This window comes from Poecilia reticulata, chromosome 2 (assembly GCF_904066995.2).
Source record: "Poecilia reticulata chromosome 2, P_reticulata-male-v2, whole genome shotgun sequence".
NCBI lineage: Eukaryota > Metazoa > Chordata > Actinopteri > Cyprinodontiformes > Poeciliidae > Poecilia > Poecilia reticulata.
Window position 1 is genome coordinate 24,207,058 of NC_088831.1, and position 12,132 is coordinate 24,219,189.

The 12,132-nt window shown below is 41.8% G+C and overlaps 1 protein-coding gene across 2 annotated transcripts in view; it reads right to left on the bottom strand.

The window, feature by feature from the left end:
* Window positions 1-109: 109 nt before the first annotated feature.
* The window catches only part of clybl (citrate lyase beta like), an 83,561-nt gene continuing 71,538 nt past the window's right edge, over window positions 110-12,132 (bottom strand). For both annotated transcript variants that reach the window (XM_081601157.1, XM_008433432.2), the window contains 5 exons: window positions 11,212-11,313; window positions 10,025-10,118; window positions 8,548-8,715; window positions 4,624-4,748; window positions 110-3,216 (listed from right to left, as the gene is read on the bottom strand). In XM_081601157.1, coding sequence (XP_081457283.1) covers window positions 3,121-3,216; window positions 4,624-4,748; window positions 8,548-8,715; window positions 10,025-10,118; window positions 11,212-11,313 — 585 coding nt within the window. In that variant the 3' untranslated portion in view covers window positions 110-3,120. The remainder of the gene's footprint in view (window positions 3,217-4,623; window positions 4,749-8,547; window positions 8,716-10,024; window positions 10,119-11,211; window positions 11,314-12,132) is intronic.

Genomic DNA, 12,132 nt, shown 5'->3' on the forward strand with positions numbered 1-12,132 from the left:
ATCTGAGCCGCACGGGTCCCATTTGGATTAATGGGGAAATATGTAAAACATTTCCGTTTTAATTTTCCTCTCGCGGTGTTTTGCATATACGAGCCTTTTTTTTTCTCTCTCTCTCTCTCTCTCTTTCCCTCCGCTGAAGCGCTCATTATTTATGAAAGCAATCTCGACCGGCACATTACCGGGCTATGAAACGCAGCTCGCTGCCTAATTGATTCCCCGTCACATTTTTTTTTTTATAATTTTTTTTTTCCTGTGAGCTTCTAATCGTGTTAATTGTAATTTAATCTCTCAGGGAATAACCGGAGACATGTATTTAAATAAGACTGCCGAGCGAAGACGTGAATTTGTATTACTGTTAATAATATTATCATCATCATCATCATCATCATCATCATCATCATCGCGTTGTCATATAATAGAAATGTCACGCAGAATTAACGCAGAAGAGTCAGACTGGGATAAATTCCTGTAATCTACAGAGATGTCAGGGTGAAAAATAGTATGAGAAGAGGTTTCTACTGCATTTCTTTAAAAAAAACAACATATAAACCTGCCCAAATCATTTGCTCCTTTATCATCAGGAGGAACTTGCTTTGTCCCTGAATGATGCCCATGTTGCAGTTCCTCCCCCCCATTCTGCTCTGAGGTCTTCCTTCCTGTCAGTGGGTGGGGGGCACCTGTTGGTGCAGAGCAGCTTGCAGAGTCAAGTTGTCCCGTCAAACTGGGCTCCTGCAAAACTAAAGTCACTCTGTTACGCTCTGGTGGGCTTGCAGCGTGGGGCATTCACAGCCATGTGAGGCTAAATGGCTTTCTGAGGGCCTTTCATGCACCTCCACAGCACTCTGAATAGGGGCTGTAAGAAAGCTGTTTTACTGTAGAAAATAATGTTTTAATTGCCTTAGAAATTCACCTGAATGCGGCAACATAAAGCCAAAGTTACTCTCACTAAGTAGGACATTTTTAATTTGACACTTATTGCACTATTATGTTGCACCTCAGCTGGTTCTCCAGAAGCAGTACGGTAAACAGGATTTGAATTGGAAAAGACAGTGATGGCAGCTAAAAAAACCCAACAAAAAACAAAAAAAAGGTTGTTGGGTGTACCCAGATTTTTCTTTTTCTGTCCGGGATTCTGTTTCAGAGCTGGAACATAAACTGGATTAGAGCATTGCAAGTGGAGACCGCTGCCTGAACGGTTGCACTTCCAATTATTGCACTTATTTTTTTTGAGAATTTTCTAAATATAACCAACATACAAAACACATAAAGAACTAAAGTCAACAACTTTCCTAAAAAAAACCCAAAAACAAATATGTAACTATTTAATATGAAAATAATGAATTGAAATGGCTTGTTATTTTACGGTAAACATATTGGGCTAGCTGAAATGTGTGTTAAGGTCAACTGGACATTCTAGGTTCATCACATCATCATCAGTGAAATATTAAGCCGGAGCAACAAAAGGAAAAAAATATTAAATGAATACAAGTAGTCATTTCTGAAAAATAAAATGAATAAATAACAGAAATATAGACAAAATTAACATACAACTTTAGACGGCAACACACTAACATGCAATTCAGTACTTTTTGACTTTATGAACTTGGTTTACATGTTTGTGTTTCCTATATTTCACTTTTTTTTATTACTTGATCCCAGAGATCAAGTTAACATATTAATTGTATAACTTATTTGGATTGAACATTTTTAACTGGAGAGATTTATTTATTTTTTATTTTTTTAATGCAAATGTACGAAAGTTTCACAAGCAAGAGGAAAACATTTCAAAGTTAAGCAAAGGATAGGGAAAAAATATGGCAACAATCTGCATTCTAAGCAATCAAGGCAAACTATGTTAATTGTTTTAGAGTTTACACATTTGATAACATCACAGAAAGTCCAAAAACGGCTACAAATATGACATTTCAATCAAACAAAAATGATTATTTTTTCATTAAGAGTTTGAAAACAAGCTAAATATGTTCATATGGCAGCAAAGAGGGAACCAGTTTCGAGTCACCGATGTGGCCGATTGCCAGTGCGACTGCTTACTGTCGGGGTCTTTGGCTGGATGCAGGAGCCGTTTCTGTCTCTCTCTCTCTCTCTCTCTTTTTTTTGTCTGGACAGGACTGGCATGGACACTGGGTCTGTCCCAGACACAATACATCATACAGTAAAGGGAAAGAAACATGAAAAAAGAGAGAGAGGGAGAGAGCGCGGATGAGGTGGGGTAGAGGTGGTATGGCGCCTTTCATTACCATGGTCACCAATGGCACTATTAACCATTCGACACCCCCTCAATTATCCTCCCATCCGCAGTCAGAGAGACAAAGCCTCGGTCCTGGTCTGCTGGAGCAACATGGCCACTAATCTGTCTCTCCTCGAACATCACACCCACTTCACAGCCTCTGCGAGTCAGACAAGTGCTCCACAAAGACCCCTTTTGTGCTTTCATTTGTGACTTCTTCACTCCGCTCATTAGAGTTCATTTTTCATGTTCCGCTGAAGCTATTTTCGACGAGCGCCGCTGTAAGCGCACGTCGCCACCAATGCAGAAAATGAGTGGAAATGTTGCTGCGCACAATTTACCTTGTGGTTAAAAATAAAAACACAAACGAAATTGAGTTTCTTCTTTAGCTTTTTTGACGCAACAACGTGAGGATGTTCGTCTGAAGGCGGGCGGAGGAACCCGGGCGGAGGAACCCGAGCGGAGCTACGAGGCCCGAGGAATGGACCCACCACAACAGAGTGGTGTTGTTTGTTTACCCTTTGCCCCCCCCCTGCCCTGCCCCTCCCCCTGCCAGGACGTGCTGATGGGAGAGCATTCATCAGGACTTTTGAAGCGACGGAGGGTGTGGGCGCGCAGGCTGCTGAACGCGCTACCAGAAAAACTGTGCAAGGTTCATTTCCAGAGGACAGCATTGCTCACACGCACACACCACAGCAAATTCAAGTAAGATTCTGATAATAGCCACACATTTCTGTCATAACACAAATATAAACCATGTTTTCCACTGTAATCTTGCGCCAGAGGGATGGTTTGTGAAGTTTTCAAAGTGCTCATTTTGCCTGTGAGATTTCCAGTCTCCTGTCCTGCTTCAGACCATGCGGCCCTTCCGATTATTTCTCGGATACCGCCGCAGCGAGGGTCAGGATGTTCTGAGCCTGCTTCAGCGAGGGCAAGTCAATCATGCTGCCGTGGAAGGTGAACGCACCCTGAGGAGAAACACACACATTGCACGTTTCATACATATAATCAGTTGCAGAAGGTCAAAATTCTGTCAATATTTTGGGAGTTGGTATAATGGCATGGTTTTGTTTTGTTTTTCTGAGACATGAAACTGGTCATACAAAGGAAGAGTAAAAAAATACTAAATAAATAAAATACACACAGAAACACGCGAAGGGCTCGACTGAGGCAAGGGCTAAGATACGAATCCCTTCGGGCGCTGCCCTGGCAGGGAGAGAGAGGTGGCGGGCAGATTGTGTATTACCTCAGCAGACAGCCCACAGAGCTCGGCACACAGGCTCCAACCATGCACTAAATTAGGGACAATAATATTGTACACTTAATTGGCCCAACTCCCCTCCCCTCACTGTCCTGAGAGTCACCCGGGGGTGTACAGTACGCAGCCGGAGCCATGGAGGTGCGCGCACAAAGGATCAGTGTGAGCGTCGGAGCAGAGAAACAGCCGTGTCATCGCAGCGTACGGGCAGCAGAGAGACGCTGGCCAGTTACAGATGGGTCCTGTAATAGCTGCTCTTTTATAATACAAACAACCAGGCAGGAGCCAGTGTTAGATTTCTATGGCTTCATACTCTGAAGTAAAAACACTGCAGTTTGGGCTATTTATGCAAAAAAAGGAATATGTGTAGCATTAATCTTTTATACTAGCTTTTATTCATACACAAAGAACAATTATCCCTGCTGCTGTTGTTACAGTAAAAATAATTACATAGAACCTTTGGATATTGTTATTTTGAATTAGACGCACAGACCTAAAAAACAGCATGAGCACAAACTAATTTCACTAGTACTTAACGTTTTAGTTATTTTCTCATTTTAAATTAGCACCTATACTATTGCTTTGTTAATTAGTCAGGCTATCTGCTCAGGGAGAGCATGCAGTTGACTTTTTCACATATACATGGCCTCCCAATTGTATGTTGTAATTGTATGTTGCCAAAACGTTTGTTTTTTTTGTGCTTTTATTTATACAAAATGTTCTAAAAATGCAAAAATGCATTTCTTGACAGGAGTGACGGTAGAGATGCCATTTATTTCAAAACACGTCTGGTTTTATCGAGACCAGAAATGTTTTAAAAATAATGAAGTTCAGCTTTCTTATGAGAGAGGGTAGGGTGTAAATGATGAGCAGAGTGTAAAAATAAGTAGGGGAGGGGGGAGCTCTGCATTACTTTATGTTTCATACAGTCAAAACGGCTCGATCATGTCGGGCTTCATGACTGTAATCTGTGGGAACTGTGCGATGTAAAGTGGTAAGAGTTTTGATCATCAACTTTTTGAATCTCCATCAGTAACAACCCCCATAATATTAAAGTCTTGTTTGGCGTTTAAAATTATTTCAGAGAAATAATTCACAATTCCACATCTATTATTACCTTTCCTTCTTTCTGGTGCTGGTCAAAAGCAGCAATGAGCTCCTCGGCCCACTGGACCCTGTCTTGACTTGGGGAGAACTCCTCCTGCACAGCCTGGATCTGCCCGGGATGAATGACCTGCTTACCTGCAGAGAAACACACACACACACCGGAACATTTAGCTCTTTTAGTCGAAGCTGCATGTTTTTTTTTCCGGTATAATGCTGGTAATTTTTGCCCTTTCAGCATTTCATTTTGTTACGTTTTTCTCTCCTTTTCTTTCTTTCTTTCCCAAAAAAAAGGGAGCGATCTTCCTGGGGACGTTTCATACCCACCATGCATCAATTGGTACCTGCTTTAACAACTGTCATTCTCTCTCTTCTGCTCATTCATGCAGTTTTATGACTTTGATCAACGTCATTTAATGGCAGGTGATCCCTCAGGTATTTTGTTTCGATTAAAGGTAGAGCTGGATCGTGCGCCAAACTCACTTGTTGTCATCACAATATCAATTCGTGCAACACTGCAGCAGCAAAGGATTGCTTATTTGGGGAAAAAAAAAATTGTAGGCTGCGTCAATGAGTATGCGTGTAAGTAATGCATTTGGAAATATTTTTAGTGCCCTCCTTGCTGGTACTCGACGTCTAATTTTAGCGGTTGAGATTCTAAAGCTTTAAAGTGGTGGGTACATTGTGATGAAGGATGAAGCATTTTAGTGCACCTGTAATCAGAGGTCATGTTTCAAGACTCAAGTGGGCCACATGTGATGGAAATATGGAAATAGGGCGTGTTAACACAATGATTATTCATCTGCATTTTGGGTCAAAAGAACTTATCTACCGATGCAAACGAAGCAAAATAAAATAGCTGAGTTCAAAACGGTTTGTCTACTGGCACAAATTCAAAGCAGAACTGGACAAAATGGAAACGAGAGAGAGAAATATCCTGGTGTGAATTGACCCAGAGTATTTAAAAATCAATGACCTGTTTTCCCACAAAAATATATAATATTTTTGTTTTGGCTCAAATTATTACTTTCTACTTTATAGCAAACACAATAATGTGCAGCTGTAGATCCAAAAAGAGAAAGTAGGTTGGGGAAATCAGTTTAGAACATCTATGCAAGAGATGCATTATGAATAGGAAGATAAAAAAGTAATAAGAGAGGAGAAGATGGAAATACACAACTGACTTGTCTCTGACTGCATGTCCAAACAGACTGGGGTGAAACGGATGGGAATGAAACCACAACAACTTCATAAGAGCTCACTACAACAAAAGAAAAGTCTGCCTCTAAAAAGCTGAAACTGAAGACTAACAAGGAGTTATGTCTCTGTTGGTCACAATCTCACGCACACGCACGCACGCGCGCGCACACACACACGCACACGCACAGACATCTTCTCCGTTAAATGTGGGCGAAGGCTGCGGATATAATCCCGTGTACATTTGCAGATCAAACTTGTAGTGATAAAGTTGAGGGTTATGAACATGTCTGGCGAGAGCGGCGGCTCAGCGGCAGCCAGCGGGAACCCGACACTTTAGGGCTTAGCTCTGTCGCCAGCAACAAATCCTTCAAGGTGGCAGTGCAGGCGGGCTGCACGAGCGAGTAGGGTTAAAAAAAAGAAAGAAAAGAAAATCACAGAGGAGAGGGCAGGGGAAATGGGGGGAGGAGAGAACCCAGTTGCTTCATCAAGCTCTGCCCACCCTACGTTAACCCATGAAGAAAAGATCTGGCAAAGATCACATCAACTGAGGTGCTTGGTTTGCATTTTCACATCATAGTAAACATAGTATGAAAGCTGGTGTGGCCATAAATGTAAGAAAGCATTTTAATTGAGAAAGCATGTTATATTACAATAGAATAATTACAATGCTTTTGCTTTCATGTTTTTAAACAATTTTTTTCAAAAAACAGACAAAAACAAGAACTTGGCTGGGGGTAGCCAACCTATAGGATGGACAGATTTATATCTCAGACCTAAAAAGCTTGATGTATTTTGTAGAAAATATGGTCATATTTTTACCACAAGAAAGTGCATCTTACTGTCAGCCCATCTGTGCGTGTGTGTGTGTGTTTGTGTGTGCAGCTGTTTAGGACAACAAGAGAACGATGGTTCCAACAGGGCCGGCTGGGTGACTCAGGTGCCCTTGGTTACAATCCATTGGTTCTCCTAAAATGCATCATTCACGCCCTGCAGCCAATCCTGGGCTGCCGTGTGGGGCTGGCACCTTATTGGAGGACGGCTATTTAGCAAAGTGCTCTCAGGCGAGTGATGGACAGGGTCCTGGGGACTGAAGTGAAATGTGGTCCCTGAGAGCAGAGGAATTGTTTTTCTATCTCTAAAAAAAAAAAAATAAATTTAAATTGCAAACCAACAGCTCAGACTACATAAAATAAGAAGTTAATAAAATATTTAACTACAATATTATAAAAGATGATATTTTATTATCTTCTGGTGTGCACATCAGCTCAAAACAATTCTGTCCTAAGCTCCCCAGTACGGAGCACTGGTGTTCTGTACTCTGCGCTTAATGGGTGCTGCTCCCAGCTTAGGTTGTGCCAAGGTCAATTACTGCACAGGTAGAGCTTCTGGCAGCGCCGTATTATTGCTTAAGCACACATGGGCCAGTAATAGCTACTAACCAAGATTATACCGAGTGCCCACGGCTCGCACGGCACTAATCCACTGCTTTAAATGCTTCTGCTCCCTTTCAAACCGAACCATTTATTTCATCAACCAGCTGTTTCCCCCTCCCCAGCTTTGCAGACCTCATTCGCCGAGAGATAAACTGCAAATCTGTCAGGCCCAAACAAATGCAAACAATTAACAAAAAGGGATTTTCGGTCTACTCTCTGCCTAAGCTTGAGGAATCGTGGGCCGAGTGTAGCTCTGAAGATGCAGAAATAGGATAGACAACAAAACGCACGCACACTCACATGACCCTGCAACACACGGGAGGGTGGAAGTGGCAGACAAGGTCACCTGGGTGAGTTTCAGTGGGAAGCAGCAAGAAGTGCAACCTACACAGTGATATAACATGATGTGCAGGTATTTTTTGTACGCGCCCGGTGAAGAGCAGGTCATTGATTCAATGTCTCTTCTTTGCCATTTTTTTTTTCCCCTTTCATGGCAACTAATGCCTTGAGGAACTCTCACCGCTGTAGAAACCATGAGATTCAGCTTCTTAGTTTCCCACTTCCAAATGAAGATACGTTTAATTTTGACATCTTGATGAATAAAATAACTAAATGAGATTAAAATAATAAAGATAGAAAACGTGGCGAGAATTGCTATGAAACACAATCACGAAAAAACAAACCAACCTTCAAACCTTTTCTTAAATAACTTGTTAGAAACAGTAAAGCCTATTGATCTGCCAATACAAGTCAGAATTTTGTATATGATCCAACTATATAGGTACGTATTTGACATTTTAACTAGCGATGATGGGGCAGTGCTTTCCACTGAATGGACACAAAACTGGGCTAAAGGAAATTTGTTAAGCGTGCAACTGAAAATGTCGACATTTTATGAGAGCTAATGCTGCCCCACAAGGATATGCCGCTCTGGACAGAGAGCCACGGCATCAAAAACCGGCACTGACTAGAACACAGACTCCTCGGGATGCAGTTGTCTAAATTATTAATATTTACCGAGAGTGGAAGCAGACTCTAAATTGTTCCGTTGTGAAGCACAGATAGATATCATTTCATGCCGATGCCGTCGTTACAAAAGAACAAATCTAAATAGTGGGACATCTTGAGTGCTTTTAGCAGATGAGACCTTTGTAATGTTCTCCCACAGGGAGGATGCAGAAACGATAGGGCACGCAATTAATACAACAAAAACCGATAACAACGGGTAGTGAGCGCAGTTATCAAAGGAGCACCTGGAGGATATTAATCATGATTACAGTCAGAGAAAGAGGCAGAAATGTTACCGGTGAAACCCATGAGAGCTCCCTCCTTGGCCTGTAGCCTCAGTCCCTCCACATCTTTATAGTCGATGTAAACCAGGTCGATGGCCTGCAGCCCAAAAGCCTTGGTGGTCACCACCACCTTCTGCCTCGCGTAGAGCAGCTCTCTGGCATCCTTAGTCCGCGTGGCACCTGAGGAGGGCCGGGAGGCAAAGGCAAGAATGCTGAGGTAGAGGAGTGAGAGCTAATAAATAACACATACAGTGGATCTACACTTAGAAGGAGGGATAAACATTCAAATATACAGATTTTCATACAAATCCATTACTTATCTTTCAAAATATTCACATTTTGTTTGATTACAACAACAAACATTCGGTTCTTTTTTGTAAGGGAATTATGTGATGAATCGAAACAAAGCGATCGCTTTAAAGTGAAAGGAAAACGATGCATGCTTTTCAACACTATAAATCTGAAAAGTGCTGTGTGCAATTGTATTCAGCCACCACGAGTCAACATGTACAAGAACCGCACTTTCACAGAAGAAAACAGCAAGTGCTTAGGAGTATATCTCTACCGGGGTTAGATGTTTAGAGGCGGATCGTTTTCGCCCTTTTCTCCTTTGCAAAATAGCGTAAACGTAGCACTCCGTGAGTTCATTTTCAAGTCCCGCCAAATATTCCCCAGTTTAATTCAGGTCTAGACTTTGACTGGACCATTTTAACAAGCCATTGTTTTCATCTGGAGGCGAGCCTTCAGCTCCAGTCTCAAGTTCTCCGCAGCTGCTAACAGGTTTGCTTCTGTATTGAACTCCATCTTCCCTTTATACTCTGACCAACTTTCCTGCCTCTTTTGAAGAAAAGCTTCTCACAGCATGATGCTGCCACTACCACCACATATCTATCAGCTTTGTGTGTTTAGAGTGATGTTGCGTGTTGGTTTTCCGTTTTATAAATCAAAAGGCCTGTTTAGCTCACGGCTAATAGTTTTCCTGTAACCAGGGAACAAGGGCATCGTGGCTGCTTCTCTGATTAATGATCTCCTTACCCTGCCTGTCAGCTTAGGTGAAAGGTGATGTCTTAGTCTGTTTGTTTAATAATCTAACCCTGTTTAAAACTTCTCCGCAGTATTGTCCCAGAGGCATCTGGCGTACTCCTCGGTCGTCATGATGCCGATTATCCACTAATGTTACGTGACAAACTGCTGAGGCCTTCGCAGAACAGCTGGATTTACACAGAGACTAAACTGAACACACGTGGGCTTTGTTAACTAGCGAAGCGATTCCTGAAGACAAATGACTGCACCAGATATTATTTAGCAGTGTACATATGCACGCCACACTTGCCACTACTCCGCGTCGCCCAGTCTGTTTCAAATCCAAACAAAAAATATGTTGTTTGTTGTTTTAAAGTCAAAAAGGTGGAAAGGTTTAAGTGACTTGAATATCTTATCTGCTGTTATTTAAGAGTGTGGAAATGTAAGCGCTGCTTGTGACCGACACCTATGCTGGCACAGAAGTCATCGGAGCCAAACACCACGCCGTCATGGTGGAGCCCGGCCCTGGGAGAGAGTTGGCGGATTTCCTCACACACGGCCTGACAGAGAACAAAATACATCAGCATAATAACAGCAGCAGCAGGAGCAGCCGGACAGACGAGTCACAGAAACAACCACGAGCAAACAAAATAAAAAGGAAAAAAAAATTTAAAAAAATCTGTGAATTCATCGCATGGATTAGTTCTGATGTTATATCAGGAATAGATAGTCTTGAACTCCACAGTACCCCCCCCCCCTCTCTCTGTTTTGTCATGTCTCTTTTAAATTACATTTTGACTTGAAAGACAAAATTGCATTTGTGCACACATCTAACAGCACCAGTAGGGAAATATTAACCGTTTCATCTAGGAAATTGCTCGTTAATTTATTGTTTTTGTCCAGAAATCAGCTCGGGGTTCGCTAAAAGATTGGAACAAAACATAATTAAAAGCCACACAGGTGTTACAGATAAAAGCGCATTAGACTAGCAGCCGCAGTCACGGTTGAAAGAACAAAAACCTGGACTGTCTGTAGTAAAGAGTGACATTTAGTCGGATGTTTTTCAAGCTTTTTTTTTTTCTTTTTTTTTCCCAGCTACAAATTAATACCGCCTCTAGCTGTGCTACAGCAAGTTTGTTACCTGGTGTTCAGTCTGGGCGAAAATAAAGGGTTTGCTCAAGAAAGCAGAAACAGGCAAACCCTCGTATCTCCCCCTCCCCTGCCAACCGCCAACAAAACACACATGCACAGGCACACGCACACACGATCACAAACGCAGTCGGAGAATTATACTGAAGAACTGACAGATGAACCAAAAGGAGGACTGCCAGCTGGTTGCTCCCCAAATCTGCTCTCTTTACCCCTCCAAGAAGCTGAAGGTCATGCTGCACTGTTAGGGAAATCTGACTAAAGAATTTTCTCACTATGAGGATATTAAATTAGCACTAATTAAACAATGTCAGGACGTCTGAGGACGGAGGGCATTTTGAGAGGCGGTGGAGGAGCTTCAGATCCTGTTTCTTTCTGGATGTTGTCGAGTTCTCCTCACGCTGATGGGAGTCTTTAATCTAAAGCCAACGATGAACAAACAGCAAAAAAAAAAAAAAATCTCTGACGTTTGCAGTTTTCCCCTTTTATTCACTCGTAATCTACCTTAAAATTGAGCAGGCCCGCAGCGGTTTCCACGAAGGTGACGAGGCGAACGGGTTCTGTCAGCGTCCGTCCTTTCAAGTTGTGCTGAAACCTGTCAACAAACTGAACACACGGGCAACGTCTCAGGCTCCGCTCATTAACAGCACCCACGGTTCTGTGTGACTGGGAGACAATAAAGCACTCAGCAATCGCAATAAATTAATTTACTTGCAGCGCTTTCAGCCAATCATGTTTACACAGTCCACATAAGTGGGAAAATAGGTTTTTGGTGACACAAATACCTTTAACTCTGAGAAAAAAAACCAAATATTTTCTCATTCCATTTTTCATGTAACCTGACACTCTTTTTAACATTTGGTTGAATTTGTCAGTGTACTTTTATCACTTCATTAGTATTTACAAATTGTATTAACAGCATAACACATTATAATAACAATAATCTTCATTTCACCAGACAAAAATCATTTTCAAGATGGACTTGGTGACGTAGCAGCACCTTTTATAAGTATCAACATTTACATTCAACCAGAGAAATAGATTTGTTTTGTTTTAAAAGCACCAGGCACTACAGTTTATCCAGGGGTAGCAGAATAAAGGGGGGATAGACAGAAATGATACAAACAGAAAATAGGAGCCAAGAAATGGCACAAAGAGTTGCAATGGAAATGGGCCGAATGCAAATTCAACAAACAACAAGATCCAGCTACAAAACTGCGCACTGGATTTTAGTTAAGGGTGGCCAAGTAAAAGGGGCTGAATATAAATTTTGTAAATAACAAAAGCTAGGTAAGAAACACTGCAATGGGTTTTAGTTGGGGGTGAATATGAATTGTACAAACAGCAAAAGCTAGCTAGGAAATTATGGAGTGGATTTTATTCATAGGTGGCAGAGGAAAAGGGGTTTGAATGCATAATACATCA